Below are 15,427 nucleotides of genomic sequence, written 5' to 3' on the forward strand. Positions count from 1 at the left end.
GTCCACAGTCCAGCAGGTACATCTGGTGAGGACTTTCTTGGTGTGGCTCTCTAGTGAGGTGGGACGGCTGAGCAAGAGAGAGCTAACCTCACTTGCTCTCCTTATAAAGCCTTCAGAATCATGCCCATTAAACCATCAATTTACTACATGAATGGATGAATCCATTCCCTAGGGCATGGTCCTCACAATCTAATCACCTCTTGAAGGCCCCACCTTTCAGTTACCATAATAGTATTTCCCACCCTCTTAATACTGTACAGTGGGGGTTAATACATGAACATTTGGGGACACAGTTCAACCCATAGCAGCATGTATGTCAAACTCAAGATATATCATTAATATGGTCAACTCTTTTTTCCTGATACTTTTGTTCCTTCATGTGTCTTCCTTTTTCTGCTACTTCATAAGGTTAGTAGAGTGCTGGCCGTTTAGCTCACTTGGGAGAACATGGTGCTGGTAACATCATGGTCATGGGTTCAGATCCCTGTACTGGCTAGCTGCCAGAAAAAAAATGTTAGTAGAAGTAATATTTTAGGATATTTACCTTTTGTTACAGTTTAAGTACATAATTCTGAATATTTGGTTTTTGTTGAGGTAAAAGTTAAATAATGTTGTAACCCATCTATCAGCATACTGAGTAGTTTGTGAATCAGAGTTTTGCCATTATTATATTATGTTCTTCCCAAATATTTCAAGGAATTTTATTTTCCTGACACTTTTCTTTTTAAATATGAATTCACATTGTCTTGAGACAGTTATCTAATTGTCTTTTTAAAACACATTTAAAAAAACAAACTTTGACTTCCTTTATTTGTGTAAATTTCTCTTTGGGTCTATTTCTTCAGAAGACTCGCTGGTGGGATTTGTTATCATTCTGTTACAACCAAATACATAGAGATTTTTGTCCTTGTGCATTTGTAGGGCAACTGTCTGGTATTGGATTTCTTTTTTTTTTTTCCCTTTTTGGTAGCTGGCTTGGGGACTTGAACCTTTGACCTTGGTGTTACAGCACTGTACTCTAACCAGCTGAGCTAACTGGCCAGCCCCAAATATTGGCTTTTTTTTCAGAGAGAGATATGCTAGTGGCTCACAATCCATCTAGATTGGGATTTAATTTTCTTGATCACCTTAGTGCTCAGCACAGTGCTGGCACACAGTAAGTGATAAATTGTTTATAAACTGAATTCTAATGGCATTTAAAATTTTTCTAACTAAATGCTAGTTACATTTAGTTGCAGTTGGCTTCAAAGGTAGTTAGGCATTTATTGGTAGTAATTCTTAACTGATAACCTTTTCTTTGCCCTTCCTTTTGCTTTTGTTCTCCCCACTCCCTTTCTGTCTTGTGTGCCTCCATGTTACTTGTGTTTACCAGCAATCATGACAGTGGACCCTTCCTCTGTCCTGTTGGTATCCTCCAGGGCTAGGCTTGCTGACTTAGGAGCTGTTGAAGGATATACAGGTCCACAATCCCTTATGTGCAGTTCTGAAATGCAAGAGTTGTTTGTTTGCATTTTGATAAGTTTGATTCCATAACTACTTTAGGGGCACAACCTAATTTAGGCTGTCCCACTTGGTGCAGAAATGTGAATGTACTTGCTTATGGGGAGCTACCTCAGCTCTGGCTGAGAGGGGATATGTTGTACCAATATATGTACTATGTTACCTTTCTAAAATCCAAACAATGCTGACAACTCTCAAGTTCCTGTCTTTAACTGGAATCTCTCCCTGTACTATAGACTAATATATCTGCTGGCCCATGTAATACGTAACTCCTCTTAGATAGTTAATAGTCATCCTTGACTCTTTTCTTTCTTTTTCATGTGTGGTCCATCAGCAAATCTTATTTGCTGTATACTCAAAATGCTATCCAGAATTTAATCACTTACTACCCCCCACTCCACCAGTCAGTGCCAGCAGCATGTGTAGCTTGGATTCTGTTTTCTTTTTTTTTTTTAAAAGATCCGAACCCGTGGCCTTGGTGTTATCAGCACCGCACTCTACCGAGTGAGCCACGGGCCGGCCTGGATTCTGTTTTCTTTGTTATTAAATACCTCTCTAGTCTGTTCTCAACACTGCAACTCAAGTGATTGTTTTAAAACCTAAATCAGACCATGTCACTTCTCTGCTTAAAACCATCCAATGGCTTCCCATTTCAGTCTGAGTCCTTATTATGACTTACAAGAACAGACCTGATGTACCTACCCCATTACCTCTCTGACTACATTTCCTACTAGTCTCTCTTTCCTTCCTTCTCCAGCTACACAGCCTTCTTGCTGTTCTTGGAAAATATTAAGCACATGTGAGCTTCAGGGTCTTTTCATTCACTGTCTCCTCTGGCTGTCCCCTCTGCCTAGAATGCTTCCTGCCCTGATTTCCACATGGCTCGCTCCTAAAAGTTACCTTCTTGGTGAAATATTCTTTGGCCATTATCTAAAATTTAAAAATTTTCCTGCTTATTCTTCTTAGCACTTGTTACTGTCTAATATTCTAAACACTTCGTTTATTGTCTGTTTCTCCCACTAAAATGTAAGCTTCTTTAGGGAAGGGATTTTTGCTTAGTTTACAGCTTTGCCTCTAGTTCCTAGAACACCTGGCCCATAGTATAAGCTCATTAAATGTTGGAGGGTGCATGCATGAATGAATGGTTTAGTTTTCATCACAGACAAGGCAGAATGCTCACCATAGTAGAGGATACATAGATGGTTAGATGTGTGTGTCCATGTTTGTGTGGGAGCAGAAGTATAGCTAGTGACACATCTAACTGTCCTCTTAAGAACCATATCAAGGCCTATTCTTTGTAATGCCTTCTTTATAGCTATAGCCAGCATATCTCCTGTTATGCTTATCTGTTGTTTTGTACTATTCTCAGTTAATTTATAGAAACTTTGTCACCTTGATGAAATATTAATGGCCTTGAGAATAGGCTGATTTCCTTCTTTTATATTCCCCTACTATTAGCACTTAAAATTACTTTAACTTTTCATTTTAAAATAGTTTTAGACTTCAGAAAAAGTTGCTTAAATAATACAAAGAATTGCAATATAACCTTCACTCAGCTTTCCCAAGTGTATCTTGTATGATGATCTAAATCAGAAAATTAACATCGATAACAATTATTAATACCTTTTGAATTGAACTAAATAGTTTCCTGTTCATTTTTTACCTACAACAGTAGGAATTGTCTGTGTAACATTAGTTGAACCCAATTTTAGTTTTTTAGTTGTGTGTGTGTGTGTGTGTGGTTTTTTTTGTCCCCCCCCCCTTTTGGCAGCTGGCCAGCACAGGGATCCAAACCCTTGACCTTGGTGTTACAACACCCTGTGTTCTAGTCAGCTAAGTTAACTGGCCAGCCCTTAGTTTCTTTTTGAGCAGTACTAACTGCTTGTAAAGATCTACATTTCATGACTTTTATTCTTTATTGGAAGTCTTAAAAAGAAAATCCCCCTTTCCCCCCTTTTTAAGGAATAAGCTGTTTAGCTATTACCATTTGTACATCTAAGCTATGTTAGTGATCTTATTTTTCTTGTATCTTGAAACATTTTGGAATTATTTTATCATCACTTATCAGTTATTCCCAAATATGCTAAAAAGGACTAAAATAATAGGAAAATGGGAGAATGATGGAATTGCCTAGAACGATGATACAGTAGTGAAATAAATCATCACTATTACACTTCAGTTTTCTTATTGCTTTGCCCAGAGCATTATAGCATCTTTCAACAAATTGGGAGACACCACTCCCACTGCATTAGAAGAATGTAGGAAACTGAGTTCAAGGGAGGCGTGGGTATTAGATTGTGTGGTGTCTTTTGAGAAAAATGAGTCGTTAATTTTGCTAAGCTATAATTCTTAGCAATATAAGAAACCTAAATAGAGTGCCTCATTTATTCTGGAATAGATTCTGTTTCTTAGCAGGTTTAAATTCAGAGGTGGATTTTTGGACAGGTTTTGAAATAGACTGTTATTGTGGGCATTTACACTGGGTTGGAATTACATTCACTTATTACTTTGATAAAAGTTACTTTGCTTTTGAAGAGAAATTTTCCATTTTTTCAAGAGTATTCATTTACATAAATTGACCATGACACATTTTATGTGATTTTTATGTGATGTCGATTGCCAATAATAGATAATAACTTCAGGAGATATTCTAAAAAATTATATAAAGGAACTTAAAAGTTGTCTAATTCAGGATTATACCAATATAAAATTAAGAGGTGCTACAGGATCAGCCATAAATTAAATGCATTTAAAAAAGAATGAAGTATTGTATACTCTAGTTGTTTTGAAAGCTTCTGGAACAGGGCAGTGTTTGTTCTGCGTACACTATTAGTTTGAGCTTATCTATCCTAAAATAATTCGATGTCTCCTTTTAAGCCAGTTATTTGTGAAATTTAATCTAAGTGAAAAGATGAGATTTTTTTTTTTTTTTTTTTTTTTTTTTTAAGATGACCAGTAAGGGGATCTTAACCCTTGACTTGGTGTTGTCAGTACCACGCTCTCCCAAGTGAGCTAACCGGTCATCCCTATATAGTGATCTGAACCCGTGGCCTTGGTGTTATCAGCACCACACTCTCCCAAATGAGCCATGGGCTGACCCTAAAAAGATAAGACTTTCTTTAAAGTTGGACTTTCCATTTGGATTTTAATAATCGTGGAGAAATGTCTGGATTTCTAGGAGGCTGACTCTTTATTAAAGACTTTTTAGGTTGTAGAACTGAAAAATTGGTCTTTATTTTTCTTGTTCTGAGGGGATTAGCTTTTTACCTCGGCCTAGCATTTGTATGAAATGTGTCAAATTCGTTCTTCAGTTGTTCCAGTCTTCTCCAGGAGTTCCTTGCAATGTAAGAATCACCCTGTTCTGATTGCTTTATTTGGGAATTATGATTCCTTTGCATGATTTGGAGCTATTTCCTGCTTTTTATTATAAAACGTGGCCAGATGACTTTTTAGTGTTCACCTGTCATTGTTCACTTTAGTCTTCTCCCCCTAGTTTCTATCCTTCAGAGTGCTTTTTTTTTTCTTTTTTCTTTTTATAATTCTGTCTTCATTGGCTAGAGTTCTGATAACACTGTAAGATCCAAACCTGAAATAGTCGGAGACCATATTTGCAGATGAAAATCATGTCAGCTGAAGCAGGGTTTGAAAAATACCTTTGTGTCTGACTTCTTTGCTCCATCATTTGGCATTCAAATACTTTATAGTCTGGGATTACACTGTACCTCTGTGCAAATGGGATTTTATAGTTTGTCCAATGTTTCTACTCTGGATTGGTTATGTATTCCAAGGAGAAAGTCTAGCCGCTTGTTCCTTTAGCCATGTATGTGACCTTGAACAAGTCACTTAATTTCTCTGAATATCAGTTTCTCTCAACATAGGAGGGTTCTGCATCTGCATCTACCCATCTGAAAGGATTGTTGTGAGGAGCACATCGACTGATAGCAGTCATTTATGGAAGACTTGGTTGTTGTGGGGCAGGAAATCTCCTGTTCATTGCTGGAGTACTAACACTAAACACAGGGCCTGGCATGTGGTAAACACTTGGGAATTATTTGTAGCATGAATGAATTGGCAAAGATTGTAAATAGCTGTTTATTGCCTGTAAGTCTAAAGTTACTGTAATATTTCATTTCATGCAGTATACGTCCTACTTCGTTTCTAGTTTTCAAGATGTAACTGAACACTTGTCTTCACAGAGTGTACCCCAATGTACACTCCTTTCCAAGTTTATAGTACTTATTTCTCTCACCTATGAACTGGTTTGTATTGTTAGCTTTTCCTCCCAATATTTTAGGAAAGTTTTAAATATACAGCAAACTTGATAAAATTTTATATTGAACACCTCTACGCACTACCTAGATTTTACCATTATCGTTTTTGTACTCCTACTTTTCTTATACATTTGTCCCTCTGTCCATCCCTCCATCCATGAATCTAAACTAAACTTTTTTTTTTTTATTAGTTTCTTGATGTATTTCAAAGTAAATTGCAGGCATTAGTACACTTTTGCTTAAGCACTTAAGCACGTATCTCATTATCTGGAATTCATTATTTATAGCATTTTTCTTTTGATGCAAAATTTCCATGCCACGAAATGCACAAATCTTGAGTACATTGTGTGCGTACATCCATGAGATAAAACTATATTCTGTAGCTTGCTCTTTACGCTTGCTATGTCTTGGATTTCTTACCTCTTATATATGTATAGTGATCTTTCAAATTGCTACATGGTTTTCAATAATATGGATGTAACAAGTTCAGTTAGCTATTGATAGACATTTAGATTTTCATCTGTGCTGCGATAAATATACTTGGCAGATGTGTAGGATAGAGACCTACAAGTGAAATCCCTAGGTTAAAAGGTATGCACATTTAAAATTTTAATAGATGCCTACAAGTTGCCAACCAAATAGGCTATACCAATGAAATCTTCCGCCAACGGTGTTTCCCTATACCCTCACCCACACTATCATCATTTTCTTTTAATTTGATTACTAGTGAGGCTGTGTATGGTTTTCCAAGCTAATTTTTAAGCTTTTAGTGGGTAAAGGGCTGATATTATCTACCACCTTCATATCTGCTCACTGAACATTTGCTAATTGAATGAATGAATCATGCTAAAGCATTCCTACTTTATTAGGGTGAGGCTAAAGAAAGGATGAATTAGCTAAGTATGTGAGAGGTTAAAGAAAGCTGAAGTGGCTCAATGCATGTGTGCCTTAAATAAGTAAAGAAGGGACTCTTCTTCATTTCTTCTCTTCTGTGAGAGAGAAGAGGCCAGGCTTTGGAGGCAGATTTCATGGATTCATGCCTCAGTTTTGCCTCTTACTGGCGGTGCAAACTTGGGCAGTTTACGTAATCTTTGTGTTTCAGTTTCCTTACTTATAAAATAGAGAATAGTAGCACCTTGGTTATAGAGTTGTGAGGGTTTAATTAATATTTGTTAAGTTGTGTAGAATGGTGCTTGGCACTCAATATATGTTAGCTATTGCTGTTATTTTTTTTCCTTCTGCAAGAAAAGTATTTGAGTGTCTGTAATGCATTAGGCCTGTAAGGAATGCAGGTTGAAAAGGACCTTCCCTATACCGGTCAGCTGCAAAAAAAACCCAAGAACAAAACAAAACTTCAGAAAATTACCCTACCTTGAAGAAACTTATAGACTCAAGGCTGTTTAGGGGAGTGGTAAGACATTTGGCAGGGCTAGATGACAGGGTGGGGACTGCAAGGAGATAACTGGTGAGTTAAATTCCTCCCCCAGTCATTAACGAAGGGTTTTGTAGGCTAAACTAAGGAATTTGGATTATATCTGAAGTGATGGGAAGCCAGTGACAGATTTGCAGTTGCATTGTATTTGTATTTGAGGCAGATCATTTTGAAAGGAATGTAAAGACTAGAGAGACTAGAGTGGGAGAGATGCTGAGAGTATTAGCAACAGTTGAGGTGAGGGATGTTGAGGACCTGGAGTAAGGGATTGACTATGACTAGAGAGGACGACTAATTTGAAAAACAGTTAGGAAATCAAATTATGGGTGGTGATTGTTAAAGGAATGAAGTGTGGTTCAGACCTTTGGGCAGCCTCTTCAGTGTGGTAGAGGCAATCTGGAAAGCAGACTCTGGAGGTGAATGAAGTTAAGTACTCTGTATAAATCACACTCACTTTATAAATGGAACGATATTCTAATAGCAATAAGATACAGGGCATGATCTCAAAATAAAGCACAAGCATAGTACTTTATTACTTAATCTGTGAAAAACTCACTACAATCCTTTTTTCCCTTCTTCCTTCCTTTTTCTCTCCCTATAGACTGGTCCATAGACTAGCATTTGGGAATCACTAATGTAGTCTAATCCCCTCCTTTTGCAGATACGAAAACAGGATCAAAGTTACAAAGCTTCATGTCAGAGTTTGGACTAGAATCCAGTTCTTGACAGTCACCTCAGTGTTTTTTCCAAAGTCTTATGCTGTACTCTTCAGATATGAATTTGGTTTACCATTTATAAAGTACTCGGTTTTGGTTACAGAGATTAATCTTAGATGAGTTAAGGAACTAGGTTTCAAACCAACAGAACACAAGAGCAAACTATGGTTTAGGTCATGGATATACATAAAAGTAACAGCCAAGAAGTCTTTTAAGACTTTTTTGCCATTCATTTATTAGACCCAGTTCCTCATCCCAAAATAGATTGAGGTATAGTGTTCATGGGCAGTTGACCAGTGGCTCTTCAAGTATCAAGTCATAGTCACAGTCACTCCCTTACTCCAGGTCCTCACCATCCCTCACTTCAACTGTTGCTAATACTCTCAGCATCTCTCCCCCTTTAGTCTATCTAGTCTTTACATTCCTTTCAAAATGATCTGCCTCAAATACAAATACAATCCAGCTGCAAATCTCTCACAGGCTTCCCATCACTTCGTGTGTAAATCTATATTTCCAATCCCTTAGTGTGTCTGAAAAAATGTGAAATATTAAGCTAAATATGCTACTTCCTACTAGAAAACCCTAGGAAAATATAACCAGTTAAGACATTTTAGGGCTGGCTGGTTGCTCAGTTGGTTAGAGTTCGGTGTTATAACACCAAGGTCAAGGGTTTGGATCCTGGTACTGGCCAGCTGCCAAAAGAAAAAAGAAAAAAATGGCCGGTTTGCAAATTAAGCAATTGTACTGCTGTGTCAGGGTCCAACTTAGGTTTGTGAGGTGTGAGAGAAACCTGAGATATTATTTCAAGGCTGAGGGTTAGAGTGACAGGTAGGTTGAGGATGATGGTGACAACAGAGAAGAGGTGAAGCAGCCTTGGGGAATCCTTGTGAGGACTGCTTCCTCTTCAGGGCTTGTGAGCTCCCAGGGAATGAAGAAAAGAGGTATGGGTAGATTTAGAAATTAGGTAAAGGCTTTTTTTTTTTTTTTTTTTTTTCATTTACAAAAAGAGCCATACTTCACACGAGGGGGTGGCTTGCTACATCTCCCACTACTACTGTAATTTTTATCTTTTTGCCGTAGGAATGGTGTCTTGATTAAGAGATTTTTTGTGACTAGGAAAGTGGCAAGGCTTGGACCCATTTTGTCTTTGGATGGCTAGAGCATTCTTTCTTACCAGTGGTGCGTTATGCTTATGTTAGTGATACTGATGTTGGAAAAGCTCTGAAAAGACCAAAGTTGATTCCTGAGCAAAGTGTTAAGACTTTCTGTGTCCTGCAGGAAGGAGCGTGTTCCCTCCAGAGGTATTACGCTAAGGGAATCTCCTCTTATATTAAAGAATGTTAGAAAGAGCCAGGAAAAAACTGAGAAGTGAGCTGTTCCAATTTTCTTATTTTATAGTTGGAGAAACTGAAACTCATATGGAACCAAGGAACTTTTTGAAACGTATATAGCTTCTTAAATTGGCAAGTCTAGAACTTTTGACTTCTTATTCTTGCTTGGCCCAGTGCTCTTTCCATGATTTCATTTAATTGTTGAAGCAATTGATATATTAAAGATTAGATAAAAATAATAAAAATAAAAACAAAAAATTAATTCACAATTGTACTAGGTTTTGAGAGGAGTTAAGAAAAAGCACTTGAATGTTTTTGCAGCATGTGGATGTATAATTAATATCGGGAATGATACCACTTGAAGAGAAAACTAGAATATAAAGAGAAAAATTTATGTTTATGTTTTTTAATTACATGTTATTTTTCAACTTAGTACCACATTAATTACAACTATATTAGTTAAATTTTTGTCTTTTTTCAGTCATGATAACTTGTTCATTGGGTGGAGGGGGTGGTTTGCACTTGAACTACCCAATGATCATCTTGAAGGTGAAGTAGGTAATCGGTTCTGGTAGTTCAGCTTATACTAAACTTGAGCGACTGGTCCTAAATTTTGCACATCATACTGGAGTGGGAATTGATTTGCATGTCATTGTTTTTGGTTACTGCAGGTTTTGTAGTGCATCCCTGAGCATGAGCGCAGAATGAAGCGACGTTTGGATGACCAGGAATCACCAGTGTATGCGGCCCAGCAGCGTCGAATCCCTGGCAGCACAGAGGCTTTTCCTCACCAGCACCGGGTGCTTGCCCCTGCTCCTCCTGTGTATGAAGCGGTGTCTGAGACCATGCAGTCAGCCACTGGAATTCAGTACTCTGTAACACCCAGCTACCAGGTAAGCTGGAGCCAACCAAGGGACTAAGAGTGAGGGAGGAGAGATGGTAATTTTATCCAATTAAAAAAAATTTTTATTGGGCCGGCCCGTGGCTCACTCGGTAGAGTGCGGTGCTGATAGCGCCAAGGCCCCGGGTTCGGATCCCATATATGGATGGCCGGTTCGCTCACTGGCTGAGCGTGGTGCTGACAACACCAAGTCAAGGGTTAAGATCCCCTTACCGGTCATCTTTTAAAAAAAAAAAAAAAAAAAAAAAATTTTTATTAAGCATTGAGTTAAATATTTAAAATATTTATGGAGTATGAGTAAGTTATAAAAATTAACAAAAACAATGTACATTTGTGTACTTACCACCAAGTTTACAAAAAAGAATGTTGTGATCTTTGAAGTTAACTAACTGTATCCCTTCTTTTCCTCCTTTAAAAAGGTAGCCTCCAATCTGAGCTTTGTGTTTATTATTCCCTTGACTTTTTGTAAGTTGTTTATTGTTTTAATCATTTTTGTTTATATTTTTGAATAACATAATTGTTTATTTGGATAGTTTTGAACTTCTATATAAATTGAAACATGTATATTTTCTATTTTGACTCAGTTTTGTTTCACTCGGTATGGTGAAAAGACTTATCCATGTTTTTATGTGTAAATGTAATTGTATCATTTCCACTCTGATATGAATTACATGAATATACCCAATTTATTTATCCATTCTACTGTTGGACAATTGGGCTGTTTCCACGTTTTTGCTATTATCAGTGGGCTGCTCTGAACGTTCTTATGCATTGCTTTGATAGTAGTGCCCTGCTACTCACAGTGGCAGTTCATGACAAAGTAAGAAATTTGTGCCAGAATTTAAATCAACATGCTTCTTTTTTTGTTTGTTTGTTTGTTTTTTCTTCTCAACACACTTCTTTTATCAAGAGAGTCTTGCTATGGAGAAAAAAAGCAGCTGAATTAAATAGTGTACTTTTTTGTGAAGTAGTTGGTTTGCATTCTGGTGCAAACTCTTTATCTTGTTGCAGACAACTCAGCAGGTTTGAGGACACATGAGGAAGAGTTTCTTGAGTATCTAGTGGAGGGATTGCTGGGTCATAGGGTATGTGTGTCTTTAGCAGGTAATGCCAAGTTGTTTTTCAAAGGTGTACCAATTTAAATTTCCATAAGTGTTGTGTATTCCTATTGTTCCATATCCTGACCAACATTTATTCATCTCTTGCCTGCTTACTCTGTTTTGTTGAAATGGAAGAAATTTTTTCCCCCTTTCATTATGAAAGTGATATATCACATGGTTTTTTAAAAAAGGATACAAGATAACTTTTTCCTCTGACCCCTCAGACTTTCTACCACTGGTACATTTTTTGGGTATACAAAATTTTGTATGCAGATATGAGAGTACTTCAAAAAGTTCATGGAGAGGGTTGTCTGGTTAATTCAGTTGGTTAGAGCAAAGCCTTGTAATATGAAGGTCACAGGTTCAGGTCCCTGTGCTGGCCAGCTATAAAAACCAAACAAAACCAAAAAGTTTGTGGAAAAATAGAATTAAAAGATAATATGAATCTTTCCACGAACTTTTTGAAGACTCCTTGTTACAAGCATATCTATATCTACCTACCTAGGTATCTAACTGCACTTTTCTTTTTACATACTTTGGATCATACAGCACATACTGTTCTGCTGTTTGATTTTTTCATGAAATATATAATGGACAGCTTTCCATTTGAACATATATATGGATAGATCCAAGTAATTTTTTAAAAAAATCACTGTGATATTTTTAAGGGTTGCATATGTAATATTCTATTCCAGGTCAGTCTGAACCATAACTTATTTAACTGGTCTGGAGAGGCCTTCTTCAACCTTACTTGTTAGTGAACTTTAAAAAGGTATGGCTGGTACTGGGAATATAAACTGGTGTAATCTTTCTTGAGACCAATTTAGCAGTTAATGTCAAATTCTTTAGTTACTTTTTGACCTAGCAGTTCCATTTCTAGGAATTTATTATAAGAAAAGAAGAGGAAACCCAGGTGAAGTTGGTGATTCCTTAGGTGTCATTCTTCCTCAGGAGTTCCCCTTGATGCAGTGTAATGCCTTTATATGGAGCTGGGGCAGCAGTTGGAAGACTAACAAGGGCCAGCCCATGGCTCACTTAGGAGTGTGGAGCGGATAACACCAAGGCCACTGGTTCGGATTCCTACATAGGGATGGCTGGTTAGCTCACTTGGGAGAGCGTGGTGCTGACAACACCAAGTCAAGGGTTAAGATCCCCTTACCGGTCATCTTTAAAAAAATAAAAAGAAGACTGCTAACAGATCAAATCTTTTAAGTTAGGGCATAGAAGAAAAAAAAATTGCTTTTTTTCCTTGGGTGATTATTTTTATTATGTGAACAGGTTAGTGGCTATTTCCTACACTTGAAATAGTTAAATATATTCCTACAGGAAACTGTAATATGCTTGTATAAAACTAGCCATCTCAAATATTTATAAACTCCAATTAAGTCTTGTAAAAACGAGTAAACTTGTAAAACTTGTAAAAATATACATGTTGGAATATGGAAGCTCAGAATAATAGTCCATCTTGTGAGAGATACATTAGAACTTTTAGAATTGCCTAAATAGTTTTTTATTCTCAATATGTTTTGTATTGTTTATGTGGATTTATATGTACTGCTTTATTTTTTCCTCTCACCTCCCACCCCCAGGGTAATTTTTATAAACCTGTGAGGATTTGAAAACTTTATTCTGGGGCCGGCCCGTGGCTCACTTGGAAGAGTGTGGAGCTGATAACACCAAGGCCACGGGTTCGGATCCCTATAATAGGGATGGCCGGTTAGCTCACTTGGGAGAGCGTGGTGCTGACAACACCAAGTCAAGGGTTAAGGTCCCCTTACTGGTCATCTTTAAAAAAAGAAAAAGCTTTATTCTTTCTTAAGTTGTGGTACACAGTTTACATTGGTTAGAGAAAGAAAGTTGTATGTAATTTACTATTTTAGGAGTGGAGAGATCGGGAATATTGTCATTAGTTGTCTTCTGTAGTGATTAATAGTTCTGAAATAGGAAAATAAAAAAAGCTCTGGAAATTTTATAAAGCATTTCTTGCAATAGAAATGGAAGGAAAAGGACTTCTACTTTTATTTTACCCCTACATTTGTAAGACACAAGAGAGATCAGAGAGAGAGAGACAATAGAAAACAAATATGTTTGAGGCCAAACCACCAACAATTTGGAAAAACTTTTTGTTTTACTTTAGAAATAATACTTAGTCACTGTAGCAAATAAAGATAAGCAAAATAAACAAAACAATTCTGTAATTCCACCACCATGAGATTAAATGCTAACATTTTGCTCTAGTCATTGTCTAGAGTTTAAAATCTTTTTATTTTATTATATATTGCTTGTAATGTACATTTATTTATTTGTTTATTTATTTATGGTGGCTGGCTGGTACAGGGGTCAAACCCTGGACTGGATCTTGGTGTTATAAGCACCATGCTCTGACCAATTGAGCTAATTGGCTAGCCCTGTAATGTGCTTTTAAAAAAATTCTGGGGGCCTGGCTGGTTAGTTCAGTTGGTTAGTGTGTGGTGTTATAACACTAAGGTCAAGGGTTCAGATCCCCATACTGGCCAGCCACCAAAAAAAAAAAAAAATTTAAGTTTAAGTCTACATGAAATACATGAATATATTTAGTTTATGAATTGTGAACCTTTTTTTCTGTGTTAAAATATATACACCTATATTGGTGCTGTTCAAAGTGTGGTCCACAAGTGGCTGATCTGTATACTTTGTTACTAGTCTGTGATATGATAAGTACCAAAATTGAGAGTGTTTAGAAACTTTTATAGCAATTGGACATCATAATTTTATATCTGTAAAATCCGATGATGAAAATTATGGACTTATGTATTTTTATTTCTCTTTTCTAGTAATTCACATTTATTGTATTTTACCTAAGTAGTAGCCCATGATGGATTGGAGTTTAAGGAAAACTGGTCTTTCACAGATAGTTTGAGAAGCCATAGGCTATATAATTTTTAATATCTAGGAAGTATTCTGTTATGATAGGGGTGGGCTATAATTTATTTCTTCAGTTCCTTTTTGTGGGAAATTTGGGTTTCTAATTAATTATCTTTGTGCATGCAGAGATATGCATGCATGCTTCATGCATTTGTGTTATTTCTCTAGACACATTTGGGGAAGAATGCACAAGCCTTGACATTTCTTGTCTGTATTTCGTCCACACCAGGTTTCAGCCGTGCCACAGAGCTCCAGCAGTCATGGGCCCACCATAGCAGCAGTACATAGCAGCCATCATCACCCAACAGCTGTGCAGCCCCATGGAGGCCAGGTGGTCCAGAGCCATGCTCATCCAGCCCCACCAGTTGCACCAGTGCAGGGACAGCAGCAGTTTCAGAGGCTCAAGGTGGTATTCAGCTCCTTTCCTTGAGTCAAGAAGTTTATCTTTAGCAGGAAGCATTAGCTTCACCTATTAGTGGTGGTGTGACAACTTTTAACACAAGAGACAAGGGGATGAATTGAAAGAAGTTGTACTTTTTGTTTTGAAACCTGCTTATATGTATTTTCCATCTTGGCACCAGTGCCTTGTGCAGAGAAGAATATGCTTAAGAACTGTTTGTGAAAGGTTCAGATGCCTGGTACTCAAGTATTATCAAAATTAAAGGGCTATTTTCATATAAAATAAACGTTAAAGTCCATTTTTTCGATGTTTCCTTTTGAATTCATTTCTTAGCATCATATAAGGTTTTATTGAGCACACACGATTGGCTACAGGCCTGTGCAGTAAATCTGCCCAGTAATATATCTTATGGTTTAATCTTTTTCTTCTGTTTATGAATAGCTGAATTGGCTGGCATTTTCAAGTCCACCCTTAGTAAACACTTTTTGGGGAAACTTAATAAAGTTGGGGGAAAACTGTAATTGTGAATTAAATGTCAGTGTTTTCATCTGTTCTGCTGAGTATGTGAGGTAGGTTTCCAGTGCTTTGAAATTCATGAGGTGTCTGTGAAGTGAAGCTTGTGTTCACAACTCACCTTGTCACTCTTCTTACTTCATTGTTACTTTTAATATGTGTGATTGTTGCAGCAAGTGTTCCAGGTTTCAACTTCTCTAATTTTACATATATATAAAATTTTAAATTAAGTATAGGAAATTTAAATTGGGGAACTAGGGGGCTGGCCAGTTAGTACAGTTGGTTAGAGTGTGATGCTGATAACACCAAGGTCCAGGGTTCAATTCCTGTACCGGCCCATTGCCAAAAAAGAAAACTAT

General features: G+C 37.1%; 1 protein-coding gene across 1 annotated transcript in view; it reads left to right on the forward strand.

Annotated features, from left to right (window-relative positions):
- SIN3A (SIN3 transcription regulator family member A) overlaps positions 1-15,427 on the forward strand; it is a 55,536-nt gene that overhangs the window by 4,650 nt on the left and 35,459 nt on the right. Inside the window, exons 2-3 of the mRNA XM_063088956.1 lie at positions 9,922-10,143; positions 14,385-14,561. Of these exons, the coding sequence (XP_062945026.1) occupies positions 9,955-10,143; positions 14,385-14,561 (366 nt within the window). The 5' untranslated portion in view covers positions 9,922-9,954. The remainder of the gene's footprint in view (positions 1-9,921; positions 10,144-14,384; positions 14,562-15,427) is intronic.

Source organism: Cynocephalus volans, chromosome 3, assembly GCF_027409185.1.
Source record: "Cynocephalus volans isolate mCynVol1 chromosome 3, mCynVol1.pri, whole genome shotgun sequence".
Classification (NCBI taxonomy): Eukaryota; Metazoa; Chordata; class Mammalia; order Dermoptera; family Cynocephalidae; genus Cynocephalus; species Cynocephalus volans.